We start from the raw sequence: 20,087 nt of genomic DNA, 5'->3' as shown, positions 1-20,087 counted from the left end.
CAGGCGCGCGCGGCGCCTGGCGGGAGGGGCGGGGCCTGGCGAGCCGGTTGCTATGGAGACGGGCCCAAGAGGCCTAACTAGGCCGCGGCCTCTTCTGCGGGCCAGGCGGCGATCATGGCGGCGGCGGCGCTCGGTCTCCTCCTGTTCTGCCTGTTGCTCCCGAGCCCGAGCTGCGCCGACGACGGCTGGGACCCGTCCGGATACCTGCTCTACTGCCCCTGCATGGGTGAGGCCCGGTCCCGCCGCTTCCCTCCCTGCGGGGCTGCCGTTCCTGCTCTTCCGCCCCGGCTCCCTTCCTCTCGGGGGTGGGGGGGCGGCTGGACTACAAGTCCCATCATCCCCGCCCGCCCTAGCAGTCCTGCTGGCAAGGGGTGGGGGGCGATTAAGCGAGGCTTTAGGACGGGTGGGGAATCCTGGGAGTTGAAGTCCAGAAATCACAACAGGGCCCATGGTTCCCTACCCCTGCTTTAGGCGGGAAGGAAGCTCCGAAGGGCGGGGGTCTTCGGGGTCTTTCCGCAGCTCCGTTTGTTTGCATTTTATTTCATTTGGTGGGAGAATGAAATGTGTGGGGGCGCCCCTCTTTTAGGCCGCTCCTTTTCCCACTTTCACACACACACACACACACACACACACACACACACACACACACACACAGGGAAATGCTTATTTATTTCTTTGTTAAATGTATTTGCTGCCTATCTCACCCTGGGGCTTCCCTAAGCAGAGATATACACACCTATTATATATATATATTTTTTTACAGGTAGCCCTTGACTTACAACAATTCCCTTAATGACCATTCAAGGATACAACAGCACTGGAAAAAAGTAACAAGCTTGTTTTTCACACTTAGGACCACTTGCCCCCCCCCATGGATCACCTGATCAAAATTTGGACACCATCAACTAGTTCATACTTACGACAGTCGCATTGTCCCCAGGGGTTCATGTGGTCCCCTTTTGCGACTGTTAGAATCCATTTATATCATATTCATAAATGGAATGTTTCAGACATTATTCCATGGATTCTGCCATCTCCCGAAGAGAAGAGAATGGATGTGTATTGAACCGGTATTAGGCATTTCAAAGGAAAGGAGAAGCCTTTTGAACTGGGGAAACAAGGGGGGGCTAGCATCTGGCTTTTGTCACAGAAGAGAGCAATAAACATGAAGGGTCCTAAGTTCCTTTTTCCCACAAGAGGGATGATACGAGAGAAAGGATGGGGGACTGACCAAATGGGGTTAAGGGGGGTTAAACCGGGAACTCTTTATAAGGGTTTACTTCGTGGGATAATATTAAGTCCTGTCTCGTTTCCTACAACCAAGCATGTCATAGTAAAGATTCTTTTTGGAATAGATTTGACTCCAAGAATTTTGTCTTCCTAAGATGTGGTCTTCCTAACCCCTTCATGGATTACTGCCTTGTCGTGGCAAAGGGGCTTGCGTAATTCAATGAAGCTATGAGCTATGCCGTGCAGGGCCACCCAAGACGGACAGGTCATAGCAGAGAGTTCTGACAAAACGTGATCCACTGGAGAAGGAAATGGCAAACCACTCCAGTATCTTTGCCATGAAAACCCTATGGACAGTACCAAAAGGCAAAACGATATGACGCTGGAAGATGAGCCCCTCAGGTCGGAAGGTGTCCAATATGCTACTGGGGAAGAGCAGAGGGCTAGTACTAGTAGCGCCAGAAAGAATGAAGCGACTGGGCCAAAGCCGAAAGGACGCTCAGCTGTGGATATGTCTGGTGGTGAAAGGAAAGTCCGATGCTGTAAAGATTTTTTCTCCATAGGAACCTGGAATGTAAGATCCATGAATCAAGGAAAACTGGACGTGGTCAAACAAGAGATGACAAGACTGAACATTGACATCTTAGGTATCAGCGAACTAAAATGGACAGGAATGGGTGAATTTAATTCAGATGACCATCAGGTATACTACTGTGGGCAAGAATCCTTCAGAAGAAATGGAGTAGCCTTCATAGTCAATAAAAGAGTAGGAAAAGCAATACTGGGATACAATCCTCAAAATGACAGAATGATCTCAGTTCGAATCCAAGGCAAACCATTCAATATCACAGTAGTCCAGGTCTATGCCCCAACCACCAGTGCTGAAGAGGATGAAATTGACCAGTTCTATGAAGCACTACAGCACCTTATAGAACTAACACCAAAAAATGATGTTCTTATCATCATGGGGGATTGGAATGCTAAAGTAGGAAGCCAAAAGATAACTGGAATAACAGGCAAGTTTGGCCTTGGAGTGCAAAATGAAGCAGGGCACAGGCTGATAGAATTCTGTCAAGAGAATACAATGGTCATAGCAAACACTCTTTTCCAACAACCCAAGAGACGGCTCTACACATGGACATCACCAGATGGTCAACACAGAAATCAGATTGACTATATGCTCTGCAGCCAAAGATGGAGAAGCTCTATACAGTCAGTAAAAACAAGACCAGGAGCTGACTGTGGCTCAGACCATGAGCTTCTCCTTGCAAAGTTTAGGCTTAAACTGAAGAAAGTAGGGAAAAGCACTAGGCCACTCAGGTATGAACTAAATCATATCCCTGTTGAATATACAGTAGAGGTGACAAATAGATTTAAGGAATTAGATCTGATAGACAGAGTGCCTGAAGAACTATGGACAGAGGTTCGCGACATTGTACAACAGGTAGCAACCAAAACCATCCCAAAGAAAAAGAAATGCAAGAAAGCAAAATGGCTGTCTGAGGAAGCTTTGCAAATAGCTGAGGAAAGGAGGGAAGCGAAAGGCAAGGGAGAAAAAGAAAGATACACCCAATTGAATGCAGAATTCCAGAGAATAGCTAGAAGAGATAAGAATGCCTTCTTAAATGAACAGTGCAAAGAAATAGAAGAAAATAATAGAATAGGGAGGACCAGAGATCTTTTCAAGAAAATTGGAGAAATGAAGGGAACGTTTAATGCAAAAATGGGCATGATAAAGGACCAAAATGGCAGGGACCTAACAGAGGCAGAAGAGATTAAGAAGAGGTGGCAAAATTACACAGAAGAACTATACAAGAATGAGCTTAACGTCCCTGATAATCACAATGAGGTGGTCACTGACCTCGAGCCAGACATCCTAGAATGTGAAGTGAAGTGGGCCTTAGAAAAGCTGAGCAACAACAAAGCTAGTGGAAGTGACAGTATTCCAGCTGAGCTATTCAAAATCTTAAAAGACAATGCAGTAAAAGTGCTACACTCAATTTGCCAGCAAATTTGGAAAACTCAACAATGGCCACAGGATTGGAAAAGATCAGTTTACATTCCAATTCCAAAGAAAGGCAGTGCCAAAGAATGTTCAAACTATCGCACCATTGCACTCATTTCTCATGCTAGTAAAGTCATGCTTAAAATCCTACAAGCTAGACTTCAGCAGTATGTGGATCGAGAACTACCAGAAGTGCAGGCAGGATTTCGAAGAGGCAGAGGAACTAGAGATCAAATTGCCAACATACGCTGGATCATGGAGAAAGCTAGGGAGTTCCAGAAAAACATCTACTTCTGCTTCATTGACTATGCTAAAGCCTTTGATTGTGTGGATCATAACAAACTGTGGCAAGTTCTTAAAGAGATGGGAGTACCAGACCATCTTATTTGTCTCTTGAGAAACCTATATGCGGGCCAAGAAGCAACAGTGAGAACTGGACACGGAACCACTGATTGGTTCAAAATTGGGAAAGGAGTCCGGCAAGGCTGTATACTGTCGCCCTGCCTATTTAACTTATATGCAGAGCACATCATGAGAAAGGCAGGGCTAGATGAATCAAAAGTTGGAATTAAGATTGCCGGAAGAAATATCAACAACCTAAGATACGCAGATGATACCACTCTAATGGCAGAAAGTGAAGAAGAACTAAAGAGCCTCTTGTTGCAGGTGAAGAAGGAGAGTGCAAAACTTGGGTTGAAACTTAACATTAAGAAAACCAAGATCATGGCATCTGGCCCTCTCAATTCCTGGCAAATAGATGGGGAAGAAATGGAGGTAGTGACAGATTTTATTTTCCTGGGCTCCAAGATCACTGCAGATGGGGACTGTAGCCAAGAAATTAAAAGACGCTTGCTCCTGGGGAGGAAAGCCATGGCAAATCTAGACAGCACACTAAAAAGCAGAGACATCACCCTGTCAACAAAAGTGCGTATAGTCAAGGCTATGGTCTTCCCAGTTGCAACATATGGCAGTGAAAGTTGGACCATAAGAAAGGCTGAGCGCCAAAGAATTGAGGCCTTTGAACTGTGGTGCTGGAGAAGACTCCTGCGAGTCCCTTGGACCGCAAGGCGATCAAACCGGTCAGTCCTAGAGGAGATCAATCCTGACTGCTCTTTAGAAGGCCAGATCCTGAAGCTAAAACTCAAGTACTTTGGCCACCTAATGAGAAGGAAGGACTCACTGGAGAAGAGCCTAATGCTGGGAAAGATCGAGGGCAATAGAAGAAGGGGACGACAGAGAATGAGGTGGCTGGATGGAGTCACTGAAGCAGTAGGCGTGAGCTTAAATGGACTCCAGAAGATGGTAGAGGACAGGAAGGCCTGGAGGAATGTTGTCCATAGGGTCGCGATGGGTCGGACACGACTTCGCAGCTAACAACAACAACAACAACAAGATGTGGTTTGGGGTGGGTCCTGACAGCGACCTTCCGACAAGCCACGTCCATGGGGAAGCCGGATTCACTTAACAGCCGTGCCGCTCACTTAACAACTGCAGTGATTCACTTAACAAAAGAGGCAAGAAAGGTTGTGAAATGGAGCAAAAACTCGCTGAACAACTGTCCCGCTTAAGAAAAGAAATTTTGGTCTCAGTTGTGGTCCGTAAGTGGAGGACTACCTCTATTGCGCTGGAGCTGGTTCTGCAGCTAAAACTCAAAACAGCCCAAAAGGTGTATTATTTCCTGCACAAGTCCACCACACCCACTCCCATAATCCGTTCGTATACAGGTAGTCCTCGATTTACGACCACGATTGGGACCAAAATGTCCATTGCTAAGCAAGGTGGTTCTTAAGTGAGTTAACGACCTTTGTGCCACAATTGTTAAGCGAATTGTTACAGTTGTTAAGCGAATGGTATGGTCATTAACTCAACCCATTCGCTGTGTATTAGAAATTGGTGGGGAAGATCTTAATGGGCATAAATCCACGCCGGTTGCCAAGCGCTTGAATTTTGATGACGTGACTGGGAACGCTCCGAAGGTTGTAAGTGCAAGGGCTGGTCATAAGTCTTTTATTTATTTATTTATTTTGCCAGTGCAGTTGCAGCTTTGAAAATTTTTATTGGTTTTCTAGTTTTACGTTTGAATATTTGAAAAGTGACATGGCGGCTGAGTTGGTCAATAATTCAATAACATACCAATGTCTTTAGTACAGATCTCAAACTATTACATTAAATGTTTCCTCTCTTTTCCCCTTTAAAAAAAAAGAAGCTGCAGCTTTGAACAATCGCTAAACTAATGGTTGTAAGTCGAGCACTGCCTGTAACTGAGGAGATGGCTGGAGATTGACTCGAAGTTTTGCACATGCTTCTCATTGTGTACAGAAGCCCAAGAGGGCAAACTCAGTGCTCACGTCTCCCACCCCCCCCGAACAATATCCCTGCGAGGTAGGTGGGCTGAGAAAAAAAGCAGGAGAGGCCCTGAGGGGCCCCCCCAGGGAGTTTCTGGGGCTGAGGGGGGGGCAGAATCTGGGTTTCCCACTTCTAGGCCTGAACTTAGGTACAGCTTTGCATCTTGAAAGCCCCAAGGTCTCTAAATCAGGGATCTCCAACCTTTCTTTGGCGGCGGCCCGGTGCATGGGGGGGTAGAGAGGCCTTTATGCGCACGTGCAAGCGCATGCAAGAACAGGGCCACGATTGTGCAAACGGAGCCACGAGCACCCGCGCGATGCTTAGACAAGCGTCCACCCGCCACCACAATGCTAGCACAAGTGGGGGGGTGTCCTCGTGACACTAGCTAGCGCCTGTACGATGCTCCCAGTATTGGGAGCACCTGCGTGACGCTAGAGTGAGTAGGGGGTGCGCGCGCACGTGTGCTGGCCAGCCACTCAGCCCAGTGGCCAACAGCCTGCGGCCCACAATTTTGTGGACCGCTGCTCTAAGCCCTGATTACTCATTCGTTCATTCCATTTGTGTGACTGCCCATGTAATGGTGGGGAATTGTTCGTTCATTAATCAGTTTAAATTCATGTGCTGCCCGTCTCACTATCCAGAGTGGAGGTCCAGAATGGGGATCTGGGGTTGAGCTCCACTTGGGAGTACAGATGATCCTCGACTTACAATAGTTCGTTTAGTGACTGAAGTTACGAGGGCACTGAAAAAAGTGACTTATGACTGTTTTTGACACTTATGACCGTTGCAGCGTCCCCATGGTCAGGTGATTGAAATTTGTATGCTTGGCAACTGCATCCTATTTATGACAGTGACAGTCTCCTGGGGTCATGGGATCGTCTGACAGGCAAAGCCGACTCGCTTAACAATGTGTTAACTAGCTTAATAACTGCAGTGATTTTACTTAAGGATTAGGGCAAGAAGGATTCTAAAATGGGGTGAAACTCACTTAACAACGGGTCTCGCTTAGCAACAGAAATTTTGGGCTCAGTTGCGGTCGTAAGTCGAGGACTACCTGTATCTTTAATTTCGGCCTCATGCTTGAACTCAGCCTTACTGGAAGGAGAACGAGCTTCGTAAAGGCCTGGCCAGATTTAATGCTGCCCTTTCCTTGCCCAGCCATTAAGAAACGGTCCTTTATGTTCTGTTCCAAGGGAGATTCGGGAATCAAGCAGATCACTTCCTCGGATCTTTAGCGTTTGCTAAGACGATGAATCGGACACTAGCTGTGCCTCCATGGATTGAGTACCGGCATTACAGGCCTCCCTACACGAACGTATGTTATTTATATGCTGCCCGTCTCCTTGCCAAGCGACTCTGTCAGTTGGTTGGGTTGGATTCAGAGCTTTTGATGTATTATTTATTTGATTTTTTTACCCCACATTAATTATTGCTTATAAATAATTTAAAGTAGTGGTCCTACCTACTGCTACCTCCTCCCATTTTCATTACAACCCGGTGGGGTGGGCTGAGAGAGTGACTGGCCCAATCACCCGACTGGCTTTCACACCTTAGGTGGGACTAGAACTCTCAATCACCTGGTGATTAGCCCAAGGTCACCCAGATGGTTTTCATGCCTAAGGTGGGACTAGAATTCACAGTCTCCTGATGACTGGCCCAAAGTTACCCAACTGTCTTTCATGCCTAAGGCGGGACTAGAATTCACCGTCTCCTGGTGACTAGCCCAAAGTCACCCAGCTGGTTTTCATGCCTAAGGTGGGACTAGAATTCACCGTCTCCTGGTGACTAGCCCAAAGTTACCCAACTGTCTTTCATGCCTAAGGCGGGACTAGAATTCACCGTCTCCTGGTGACTAGCCCAAAGTCACCCAGCTGGTTTTCATGCCTAAGGTGGGACTAGAATTCAGCGTCTCCTGGGGACTGGCCCAAATTCACCGAAGACAGGACTAGAACTCACCGACTCCTGGTTCCCAGCTCAGCACCTTAACTGGCTCTGATGTACGGGTGCAGATCATTGCAAGCTCCCTTTTTGAGACCCCCCCCCTACTCATTACAAGACTGTATCCCACCTGCCCTTTTGTCCTCTGAATAGGAAGCGGCCAGCTTTTTATTAAACCATGCTACGTGTTTGCTGCCGTGAAGTAATTCACGTGTTCGGTGTATCTGTGTAAGTCTGGGTTTCTTTTTATTGCAGCTCCACGTTCCTTACCAGGAATATTTCAAGCTGGCCCCTCTGCTAGAATACCACCGAGTGATTAGCTTGGCGGAGTTTATGGAGAGGTTGGCGCCCACCTACTGGCCTCCTGGCAAGAGAGTGGCGTATTGCTTCGAAGCAGCAGCTGAGAGGAGCCCTGACAAAAAAACCTGCCCTATGAAGGTAGGAGGATCTGGGGGGTCTCGAGAACTTCTCCACTTCTCCCCCAGGTGCTTTTTCAAGAGGCAACTAGACTTTCTCAGAAAACCGACCGATAGGTGAGGAATCTTGACTGACAGAGAGCTTACGCCGGGGGTCTTCAAACTTTAATATATATATATATAAGACCAGGTCTTATTTTCGGGGAAACCTAAGGTTAAGTCAAGGACTGCTTGTATGCTTTATGAATCATTTCTGACACTTATTTTTCCCATATTTCTACTCAGCCTTTTAGCTTAGCTATCACTAAAAAAAGTGACTTTAACAATCGTTTTTCACACTTCCGGCCACTGTAGCCTCCCCAGGGCTATGTGATCAAAATCCGGACGCAGGGCAACTGACTCATGTTTATGACGGTCGCGGTGTCCCTGTGTGTGTGTGTGTGTGTGTGTGTGTGTGTGTGTGTGTGTGTGACGTGATCCCCTTTTGCGACATTCTGATGAGCGAAGTCGAAGGGGGAAGCCAGGGCAAGAGAGGTGGTAAAACGAGGCAAAAAAACTTCATTTAACAAATGTCTCCCTTAGCAACGGAAACATCAGGCTTCATTGCAGTCGTACGCCGAGGATTTTCCCGCATTCATTTTCAGGAAAGGGCCTTCCCCCCCCCCCCCCGTCTTGCTCCTGCTGTCATGGATAGATCTCCCTTTGTTTCTTTTTTTGCAGGATGGGAATCCCTTTGGGCCTTTCTGGGATCAATTCGGAGTGGAATTCGACCAGTCGGAGCTGTTCGCAGGCCTCTCCTTCGGCGCCTCCTACAAGGACGAATGGAACCAAAGGTAGCAAGTGGGGAATTGCTGACTGGGCGGGAATTTTAGTGAGATTAGAGAGGTGCCCATCCTGCCTCTTCTTCCCTTCCCCCCCCCCCGAATGAATAAAATATAGCATTTTTAAAAAAAATGAGGCACCTTAATGCAACATGATTAGAGGCCTGGAGGCTAAAACATATAAGGAACGGTTGCTGGAATTGGATAGGTCTAGTTTAATGAAGAGAAGGACGAGGGGGGGACGTGACAGCAGCCTTCCAGTATCTCAGGGGCTGCCCCAAAGAAGAGGGAGTCAAGCTCTTCTCCAAAGCGCCCGAAGGCAGGACGAGAAGCAACGGATGGAAACTAGTCAAGGAGAGAAGCAACCTAGAACTAAGGAGAAACTTCCTGACAGTTAGAACAATTAGCCAGTGGAACAACCTGCCTCCAGAAGCTGTGGGTGCTCCATCACTGGAAGTTTTTAAGACGAGACTGGACAGCCATTTGTCTGAAATGATATAGGGTTTCCTGCCTGAGCAGGGGGTTGGACTAGATGACCTCCAAGGTCCCTTCCAACTTTATTATTATTATTATTAAACATGAAGCTCAGTCAACTGAACATTCAAACTGACTCGCGCTGATGGTTGACTATTATTATTATTAGTAATAGTAGTAGTAGTATTAATCGCACAGTCAGCCAGATGTTCAGACAGGATTTGGCATTTTTGTCTACCTATCGAGTCCTTCCCAAGGACCTGGCATAGGCAGATGTGGATGTTGGATGGTATTACAGATCTCGTTGCAGGATGGAAGCAGTTCCTAGTAAGGCCGCCTTTTGCAATTGACTAATGGCGAATTCGTCAATGCCGATGATGGTGTTCAAGTGGTGCTCCAGTTGTGTATTATTATTATTATTATTATTATTATTATTATTATTATTATTATTATTATTATTATTATTATTACTATTATTATTATTATTATTACATAATCACTGAGTCTGGGAGAAGAAAGACTGGATTTCAAACTAGGGTTTCCTATTGGTTTCAAGAAACTCACAAGCAGTAAAGAAGCACAATCGTTTTTAGAACGTGGTTTGTCAAATTCTCAGCTCCTGATCAAATCCCAGGCCCGACTCTTTTAACGGGGGTGTCTTAAATGTGACCAAAATAAATAAATACACAACGATGCATATACTCACATAATATGACATGCTATACATTAAAGGTGAACAGTCTCCGTGCTTCCTTGTTGTCTTTCCCACTTGATTCAGACTTCACCGTGAGGCTGGCAGGTCTTTTTCCCTTTGGCCACCGAGAGAAAGGATGAATAATTGTGTTTCTCCTCTGCTTTTCTCCTAGGTTTCCACCCTCTGAACATCCTGTTCTCGCCCTCCCAGGTGCCCCAGCCCAATTTCCTGTCCTGGAAGAGAACCGGCCGCTGCAGCGATACGTGGTTTGGTCTGATGAGATGGTGGAGAAAGGAGAGTCCTATATCAAGTCACTCCTGATCAGGCCCTACGTGGGAATTCATTTGCGTGTGGGTTCAGACTGGGTAAGCGCCGGATCTAGAGGCTCTTGTTTCCCACAAGTTGTGTTGTGTTTGGCAGCCACTCCAATGACAAAGACAGAAGACTGAATCAACAAGAAGAGATTGCACCCCCGTGTGTCCGGAATGGTTTGGCCCAGGGGTTCTTCCAACTTGGCCCTTTGATGACTTGTGGACTTCAACTCCCAGAATTCCTCAGCCAGGCACGCTGGCCGAGGACTTCTGGGAGTTGAAGTCCACAAGCAGGGGTCTTCAAACTTGACCCTTTGATGACTTGGGAACTTCAATTCCCAGAAGTCCTCAGCCAGGCACGCTGGCCGAGGACTTTGGGAGTTGAAGTCCACAAGTCATCAAAGGGCCAAGTTTGAAGACCCCTGGTATAGGGTCTCCTGCTTGAGTAGGGGGTTGGACTAGAAGACCTCCAAGGTCCCTTCCAGCACTGTATTCCATGGCGTACGACCACAATGGAGCCCCAAATTTTGGTTGCTAAGCGAGGCAATTGTTAAGTGAATTTTGCCCCATTTTACGACCTTTCTTTCTACCATTGTTAAGTGAATCACTGCAGCCCTTAAGTGAGCAACGCCGTTGTTAAACGAATCTGACGTCTCCATTCACTTTGCTTGTCAGAAGGTCACCAAAGGGGATCACGTGATCCTGGGGACACTGCAACCGTCATAAATATGAGTCAGATGCCAAGTATCTGAATTTTGATCCCGTGACCACGGGTTTGTAAGAGTGAAAACCTGTCATAAGTCACTTTTTTTCTGTCCCATCGCTAAACGAGATGTAAGACACGGAACTACACAATCATTGATCCCCAAAGCCAATAACGTAAATATGAACAGTCACCTGTCTGAGACAGTATAGGTTCTGCTTGAGCGAGGGCTGGACTAGAAGACCTCCAAGGTCCCTTCCAGCTGTATTCTGTTCTAAAAGAGAAGACAACACTGGCTATGTTATATTTTCTTTTTTTAAAAAAAGTTTTTATTATTATTTTTTCCATACATACAATAATAATTTTTCAACCAGCATGCTGTCTTGAGTTTACATTCACTGATACATATTTAATTCCTAATCCATTATTCTTTCTTCTTGCCATCGATAAAATAAGTCCCAAGTTTGGTAATACTCGTGTTTCTTCTTTTTCTTTCAGCCTCATAGTCAGTCTGTCCATCTCTGCACATTCTAGTATTTTTTTTGATTATTTCTTCATCTGATGGTATTCCTTCATTTTTCCAATATTGCACAAATAAAATTCTTGCCACTGTCCTGACACGCAAAATCAAATATAGGCTTTGTTAGTTAGTCTTTCCTGGCATTATGCCCAATAAAAAAAGAGTGCAGGTTTAAAATCTACGTGTTCTCCCGACATCTTTTATAGCCAAGTATGTATCTTTTTCCAATAGTAGTAATAATAAGTTGGAAGGGACCTTGGAGGTCATCTAGTCCAACCCCCTGCTTAGGCAGGAAACCCTATACCATTTCAGGCAAATGGCTGTCCAGTCTGTTCTTAAAAACTTCCAGTGTTAGAGCATTCACAGCTTCTGGAGGCAGGTTGTTCCACTGGTTAATTGTTCTCACTGTCAGGAAGTTTCTCCTTAGTTCTAGGTTGCTTCTCTCCTTGATGAGTTTCCATCCGTTGCTTCTTGTCCTGCTTTCAGGTGCTTTGGAGAATAGCTTGACTCCCTCTTCTTTGGGGCAGCCCCTGAGATATTGGAACACGGCTATCATGTCACCCCTCGTCCTTCTCTTCATTAAACTACACATACCCAATTCCAGCAACCGTTCCCTATATGTTTTAGCCTCCAGCCCCCCAATCATCTTTGTTGCTCTTCTGTGTAGTTTCCTGGATCCATTTTTTTCCCTTTTTTGAAGATGGGAACTACATCAGCTCTCTTCCAGTCCTCTGGTAGTTCCCCAGTGCTCTAGGATCTTTGGAAAATATAGTTCAGTGGTTCTGAGATCACGTCTGCCAGTTCCTTGAGAACCTTGGGGTGTAATTCATCTGGTCCTGGTGATTTGAACTCGTCTAGGCTGGACAGGTGCTCACTTACCATTTTCTTGCCTATCTTAACTTGCTTTTCTATTCTGTTTTTTATGGCACTGGTTTTGGTAGGTTGGACTGTTTTTTCCCTTTGTGTAAAGACAGATGCAAAAAACGAGTTAAATAGTTCTGCTTTCTCCCTATTGCTTGTCACCTTCTTGCCACTTTCCCCCACTAATGGACCAATCATTTCCTTAACTTTTTTCTTGTTTTTTATATGTTGAAAGAAGCATTTTTTGTTATTTTTGACTTTGGTTGCAAGCCTTAGTTCATTTTGAGCCTTAGCTTTCCTCACTTCATCTTTGCAGGCACGGGCTATTTGCTGATATTCTGCCTTAGTTATGTGCCCCTCTTTCCAATTCTTATACTTGTCCTTTTTATCTTTCAATTTATCAGAGAGTTCTTTATGCAGCCATGCTGGTTTCTTTTGAGAGCTGTTATTTTTCCTCTTTGTTGGTATTGTGCTAGACTGGGCCTTTATTATCTCACTTTTCAAAATTTCCCAAGCTTCTTGAGTTGTTTTCCCCTTTAGGATTCTCATCCATGGAATTCTTCCCATGGTCTCTCTAAGTTTATTGAAATTAGCTCTTTTAAAGTCCAAGACTCTAGTTTGGCTGTGTTCTATTGCTTGTGCCTCCAGAATGTTGAATTCCAATATTGCATGATCACTTCCCCCCAAGGTTCCTGTGGCTTCGACACTTTCTATCATTTCATCTCTGTTAGTGAGAATTAAATCCAATATGGCTAATCCCCTAGTTCCCTTCTCTACTTTTTGGGAGAGAAAGTTGTCTGCTAGGTTTGTCAGGAATCTGTTAGATCTTCCACTTGGTGCAGAGTTTGTCTCCCAGTTGATGTCAGGGTAATTAAAGTCCCCCATTACTATTGTGATGTGCTTCTTACATACCTTAGTTAGCTGACTAGCAAAAAGTTCATCTATTTCCTCTGCTTGGTTGGGCGGCCTATAGTATACACCTATGGCAATGTCATTTCCCCCCCCCTTTTATATTGACCCCAATGCATTCATGTTTACAGTTTTCGTCATTGTTGTGCTCTATTTCTGTAGAGATAAAGTTATTTCTTATATAGAGAGCAACTCCTCCTCTTTTGTTTAGTCTGTTTCTTTTAAATACCGTAGTTTAAATCCCTCTAGCGGTGTGTTAAATTTGTAGTTCTTTACTTTATCACATGTCCACCAAACATGATAATACGTACCTGGCTTACCTTTACATTTCCAACATTTATCTGACGTGTTTTTAAACCTTACTAGTCTTGCTGGTGGCAAGTGCCATCTGTAGAACATTTTATATCGACTTTCTTTATAAGAAGTTGACATTGTCAGTTTGTAATTTCTTTCCCATAAAGTTTGCTGTTTTTCTAATTCTGTACTATATCGAAAATTTTTCCACCCACCTTATGGTTGTTTCTCGCTTTCCATTTCCAAAGCTATCTGTGTGTTATGCGGTGTTACCTTTTCTACTTTCTGTCTTCTCTCAGAAAAACGCTTGCAATCTGCTGAAGGAGGGCACGGCTAAGTCGCATTTAATGGCGTCCCCGCAGTGTGTGGGCTACGACCGCAACAGTGCCGCGCCCCTCACCATGGATATGTGTTTGCCGGATCTGAAAGAGATCAGGCGTGCCATGAAACTCTGGGTGGAGAAGATAGAGGCGAAAGCCGTGTTTGTGGCCACGGATTCCGAGTCCTACACCCAGGAGATACAGCAGTCTTTCCAAGAAAAGGTAAATCTTCGTGAAATAATAAGATTATAATAAGATAACCTTTATGGTCATCGTTTTACTGTGGGCGCCCTGGCACCCATTAAAAATGAGATTCTGTGGCCTGCTCACAAGTGTGCACCTACATAACACACATACAGAAACACTGTATGTAGAAATGCACATATGTACACCTACAGCCTTACATATAAACACATATCACTAATAATCACTCTCCATCTTGAATACATAACGGAAGGAGGAAGCTGTTCACAAGGTTGATACTGTATGGCAGGGGTCCCAAGCCCTGGTCTATTCTATATTCTATTCTATATTCTCTTGTCTTCTCTGTTCTATTCTCTATTATTATTATTATTCTATTCTCTGTTCTCTATTCTCTCTCCTCTCGTTCTGTACTAGTAGTAAAAGGTAAAGGTTCCCCCGCACACGCGTGCTATCCGTTTCCGACTCTAGGGGCCGGTGCTCATCTCCGTTTCAAAGCCGAAGAGCCAGCGCTTGTCCGAGGATGTCTCCGTGGTCATGTGGCCGGCATGACTAGACGCCAAAGGCGCACGGAACGCTGTTACCTTCCCACCGGAGTGGTCCCTATTTTTCTACTTGCATTTTTACGTGCTTTCGAACTGCTAGGTTGGCAGAAGCTGGGACGAGTAACAGGCGCTCACTCCATTACACGGCACTCGGGATTCAACCCGCCAAACTGCCGACCTTCTGATCGACAAGCTCAGCGTCCTAACCCACTGAGCCACCACATCCCTGTAGTAGTAGTAGTAGACTTTATTGTCATTTCAACAATATACAGTACAGTACACAGTGAAACGAAACGACGTTTCCCCAGGACCAAGGTGCTACATCAGACGGCATGAATCAAAAGAAGAACAGAACACAAACTACACATAACTCTAAACTAAAAACTTTTAAAAAAACTACAAGTATTTATAGTTCCAGTTTCTTCGTGTCAAGAATTCTAATGGCTTGTAGGAGAAGAAACTGTTGCGCAATCTGGAGGTCCCGAGCCCAAATGCTCCCGTACCTCTTTCCAGATGGCAAAAGAGTGAAGAGCGTGTATGAGGGGTGTGTGTGTGTAATCAGCCACAATGTTTCTGGCTTTACGGATGCAACGGTGTGATGTAAATATCCACGACAGAGGGAAGAGCAACCCCCATGATCTTCTCTGCCATCCTCACTATTCGCTGCAGGGTTTTTGCGATCCGAAACGGTGCAGTTTCCAAACCTGTTCTGTTCTGTTCTATTCTAATCTATTCTGTAATTCTGTTCTATTCTGTTCTGTTCTGTAATTCTATTCTGTTCTACAGTCTATTCTATATTCTCTTGTCTTCTCTATTCTCTATTCTCTCCTCTTGTTCTGTTCTATTCTATTCTACAGTCTATTCTATTCTATATTCTATTCTATTCTACTCTATTCCATATTTTCTATTCTGTTCTGTTCTGTTCTATCTGCTTATCCCTGTCAGTGTTGGCAGTGAGATACAGGAAGACTTCCACTTAACAGCCACAATTGAGCCCAACATTTATGTGGCTAGGCAAAAAATTTGTTGAGTTTTGCCCCATTTTACAACTTTTCTTGCCACCGTCATTCAGTGAATCACTGCAGTTCAGTTACTCACATGCTCGTTAAGCGAATCCGGCTCCCCCCCGTTGACTTTGCTTGACAGATGGCTGCAAAAGGGGGTCACGTGCAACCCTCATAAATACGAGTCAGTTGTCAAGCATCCAAATGTGAACCATGTGACCACGGGGGTGCTGCAGCGGTCATAAGTGTGAAAAATGGTCATAAGTCACTTTTTTTAGTCCAATTGTAACGAACGCTTACTAAACAAACTGTTGTAAATTGAGCACTGCCTGCTCAGCTAAGTGCAAAACTTTGGAGACCGGATTATGCCCCTCGAATTTAATTTCATATTTGATATTAGGAAACCAAATAGTCGTGCAAATTAAAAAATAGTTTGGCTGTAGTAAATTAGAATGGGGAAAAATGAATACTAAGTAATTCTACGAAGCAGCAGAGATCAGTAGATTTGGGGTGGCTGGTGTCAGGCATCTTTTCTCTGTGTTGATAGGGACCTCCATAACCCCACATTTGTAGTTTATTTGTGGCCCTTTATTTCCAAGAAAAATGGTTAAGGCACCAGGCTAGAAACTAGGAGACGGCAAGTTCTAGTTCCACCTTTGGCACAAAAGCCGGCTGGGTGACTTTGGGCCAGTCACCAGGAGACGGCGAGTTCTAGTTCCACCTTTGGCACAAAAGCCGGCTTGGTGACTTTGGGCCAGTCACCAGGAGGCGGCGAGTTCTAGTTCCACCTCTGGCACAAAAGCCAGCTGGGTGACTGGGCCAGTCACCAGGAGACGGCGAGTTCTAGTTCCACCTCTGGCACAAAAGCCGGCTGGGTGACTTTGGGCTAGTCACCAGGAGATGGCGAGTTCTAGTTCCACCTCTGGCACAAAAGCCAGCTGGGTGACTGGGCCAGTCACCAGGAGATGGCGAGTTCTAGTTCCACCTTTGGCACAAAAGCCGGCTTGGTGATTTTGGGCCAGTCACCAGAAGGCGGCGAGTTCTAGTTCCACCTCTGGCACAAAAGCCAGCTGGGTGACTTTGGGCCAGTCACCAGGAGAGGGCGAGTTCTAGTCCTGCCTTAGGCACGAAAGCCGAACTGGGTAACTCTGTGCCAATCAATCTGAGCCCAACCCACCTCGCGGGATTATTCTTGTGGGGAAAATAGGAGGAAAGAGTGTATTGACCTCCGAGGTATGTATAAAAAGGATGACGGAGGGATATAAATAAATAAGATTGAAAAGTAATGCCTTCTGCCGTCTGTTTTTTCTCCTTTGCAGATCAAAGTGGTCCATTTGCAACCCGAAGTGGCCCAGTTCGACCTGTACATCCTTGGCCGGTCTGACCATTTTATCGGCAACTGCGTTTCCTCTTTTACCGCCTTTGTGAAACGGGAGAGGGACGTGCACGGGAGGCCGTCTTCCTTTTTTGGCATGGACCACCCCCCTAAACTCAGGGATGAATTATAACCCACGGAGGAACCCTGTGCGTTGCGTCTCGGGACACACAACTCGGCTTCACGCAAAGTCCCATTGGAAGCAAGGCCGCCGCGGGTTGGTTCTGCAGGATTCGTCCTTCTGCGTCCTTTTACAGCCTGAGCTGGAAGAACAGAGCGACTTCTCGGGGAAAAAAATCCCTTTTTTTCCCCCCACCCCTGTAATGGTCGAATCAAGGAATCCTTCTGAACCTACTACTTCCTTCCCTTTCCACAGCCTTCTTACCTGAGTCAGAACGAATCTCTCAGCACAATCAATCAGTCATAAAAAAGGTTCTGGATCTCAAAAGTGGCAAACAGAAGACAGTGTCATTATCCTTGTAAGTGATTGACATTTGGCAGTTTAGCTCTTTCCAAAACAGATTTAATCTCCATGTCCTCTTAGTTGGACTAGGCTGGGAGACTAAACCTGAATTTGTTGGGATCTGTAACGTGATTTTGGCATCTTCAGAACTAATTAGCATTGAAGCCTCTTAACAAGGAGTGGGCTGCCAAACACACACACACACACATATATATGTATTTTTAAAAAATGGTTCAGAATAAAAGCAAGGTATTTTGTATTGTATTTTTACAGAAATCACGGTCTAAAAGTGAAATAAAATCATTTTTTCTAAAAAACAAAAACACCACCCTCCTTATTTTTGCTGAATAAATCAACCCGTGTTTTTTTTTCCAGAGTTCTGGATACAGGCAGTCCTCGACTTAACCACTATGGTTGAGCCCAAAATTTCTGTTGCTAAGCGAGACGGCTGCTAATTTGAGTTTTGTCCCATTTTGTGACTTTTCTTGCCACTGTTATTAATGGTTTCCTCGTGGACTTCGCTTGTCAGAAGGTGGCAAAAAGCGATCGCGTAACTTGGGACCCTGCAGCCATCTTAAATAGGAGCCAGCTGCCAAACATCTGGATTTTGATCCTCTGACCGTGGGGATGCTGCAACGGTCATAAGTGTGACAGATGGTCATAAGTTACTTTTTTCAATGAAATAATAATAATGTGAAGATCTTGTGGGACTTTCGAATACAGACAGATCGCCATTTGGAACACAACACGCCAGATATCGCAGTCGTAGAGAACTGAAACATACAGTTGATTAATATTATGAAATACCGCAACCTGGCCATCAAAACTGCGTGATTATGGATGAAACACGTAACAGTGATACCCATTGTCATTGGGGCACTGGGAACTATGTCCAAAAAGTTTTCAAAATACATCAAGAAATTGCAGCTTCCTGCAATAACTCCAGCAAAGCTACAAAAAACTGCGCTACTCAGAACATCTTTCATTTTAAGGAGATACCTGGTTGATACCTAGGATGCTGGCAGCAACCCGTGTCAACCATTAGTGCCAGTCAATTTAAGTGTTCAGTTTCATGTTTTATGAATAAAAGTTTTATATAATAATATAGGGACCTTGGAGGTCATCTAGTCCAATCCCCTGCTCATTTCAGACAAATGGTTGTCCAGTTTCTTCTTAAAAACTTCCAGTATTGGAGCATTCCAGCACACTAAAAAGCAGAGACATCACCCTGCCAACAAAAGTGCGTATAGTGAAGGCTATGGTCTTCCCAGTTGCAATGTATGGCAGTGAAAGTTGGACCATAAGAAAGGCTGTGCACCAAAGAATGGAGGCCTTTGAACTCTGGTGCTGGAGAAGACTCCTGCGAGTCCCTTGGACTGCAAGGCGATCAAACCAGTCAGTCCTAGAGGAGATCAATCCTGACTGCTCTTTAGAAGGCCAGATCCTGAAGCTAAAACTCAAATCCTTTGGCCAGCTAATGAGAAGGAAGGACTCACTGGAGAAGAGCCTAATGCTGGGAAAGATTGAGGGCACTAGAAGAAGGGGACGACAGAGAATGAGGTGGCTGGATGGAGTCACTGAAGCAGTAGGTGTGAGCTTAAATGGACTCCAGAAGATGGTAGAGGACAGGAAGGCCTGGAGGAATGTTGTCCATAGGGTCGCGATGGGTCGGACACGACTTCGCAGCTAAGAACATTGGAGCATTCACAGCTTCTGGAGGCAGGTAGTTCCACTGGCTAATTGTTCTCACTGTCAGGAAGTTTCTCCTTAGTTCCAGGTTGCTTCTCTCCTTGGTTAGTTTCCATCCGTTGCTTCTTGTCCTGCCTTCAGGCGCTTTGGAGAAGAGCTTGACTCCCTCTTCTTTGGGGCAGCCCCTGAGAGATTAGAAGACTGCTATCATGTCACCCCCAGTCCTTCTTTTCATTAAACTAGACAGACCCAATTCTAGCAACCGTTCTTCGTATGTTTGAGCCTCCAGTCCCCTGATAATTTTTGTTGCTCTTCTCTGCACTCTTTCTAGAGTCTCAACATCTTTTTTACATCGCGGTGATCAAAACTGGATGTAACTTTGAACGGTCACGAAATAAACTATTGTAAGTCAAGGATTACCTGTATCTTGTTGGAGAAGACCGTGGACAACTAAGAAAATAAATGGATCATGAAACAAACCAACTCGGAGTTCTCACTTGAGGCACAAATAATTCTAATTATTCTATTTCTGTTCTATCCTAATTCAAGGCCATGATGGGAAGGCTCAGCTCTCTGGAGAAAGTTCCAATGCTGGGAAAGAGGGAAGGAAAGAATAACAGGAACAGAGTTGGAAGGGGCCTTGGAGGTCTTCTAGTCCAACCCCTTGCTCAGGTAGGAGATATAGCCTATACCACTCTGGACAAATGGCTGTCCAGTCTCTTCTTGAAAATCTCCACTATTGGAGCATCCACAACATCTGGAGGCAAAGCTGTTCCACTGGTTAATTGTCCTCAAATGTCAGGCAGTTTCTCCTTAATTCCAGGCTGCTTCTCTCCTTGGTTAGTTTCCATCCGTTGCTTCTTGTCCTGCCTTCTGGTGCTTTGGAGAACAGCTTGACTCCCTCTTCTTTGGGGCAACTCCTCAGATATTGTTATCATGTCACCCCTAGTCCTACTTTTCATTAAACT

At 45.3% G+C, this 20,087-nt stretch overlaps 1 protein-coding gene across 1 annotated transcript; it reads left to right on the top strand.

Annotated features, from left to right (window-relative positions):
* Nucleotides 1-30: 30 nt before the first annotated feature.
* Nucleotides 31-18,585, top strand: POFUT1 (protein O-fucosyltransferase 1). The gene is made up of 8 exons (XM_081323808.1): nt 31-226; nt 6,775-6,896; nt 7,775-7,957; nt 8,656-8,768; nt 10,097-10,289; nt 13,822-14,064; nt 16,912-17,446; nt 17,806-18,585. Exons 1-7 carry the CDS (start codon nt 115-117, stop codon nt 17,098-17,100), a joined length of 1,155 nt encoding a protein of 384 aa, XP_081179934.1. The 5' UTR covers nt 31-114; the 3' UTR covers nt 17,101-17,446; nt 17,806-18,585.
* Nucleotides 18,586-20,087: the final 1,502 nt, after the last annotated feature.

This window comes from Vipera berus (assembly GCF_964194415.1).
Source record: "Vipera berus genome assembly, chromosome: 3".
Classification (NCBI taxonomy): domain Eukaryota; kingdom Metazoa; phylum Chordata; class Lepidosauria; order Squamata; family Viperidae; genus Vipera; species Vipera berus.
The sequence above is the reverse complement of the archived record's forward strand: the minus strand, read 5'-3'. Positions and strand labels throughout refer to the sequence as shown.

Excerpts from the sequence above, each read along its gene's own strand:
- POFUT1 (XM_081323808.1), top strand. The coding sequence starts at position 115 with ATGGCGGCGGCGGCGCTCGGTCTCCTCCTGTTCTGCCTGTTGCTCCCG. Across the intron at positions 6,897-7,774 it reads ACAGGCCTCCCTACACGAAC|CTCCACGTTCCTTACCAGGA; the intron begins GTATGTTATTTA and ends TTTTTATTGCAG. Across the intron at positions 10,290-13,821 it reads TGCGTGTGGGTTCAGACTGG|AAAAACGCTTGCAATCTGCT; the intron begins GTAAGCGCCGGA and ends GTCTTCTCTCAG.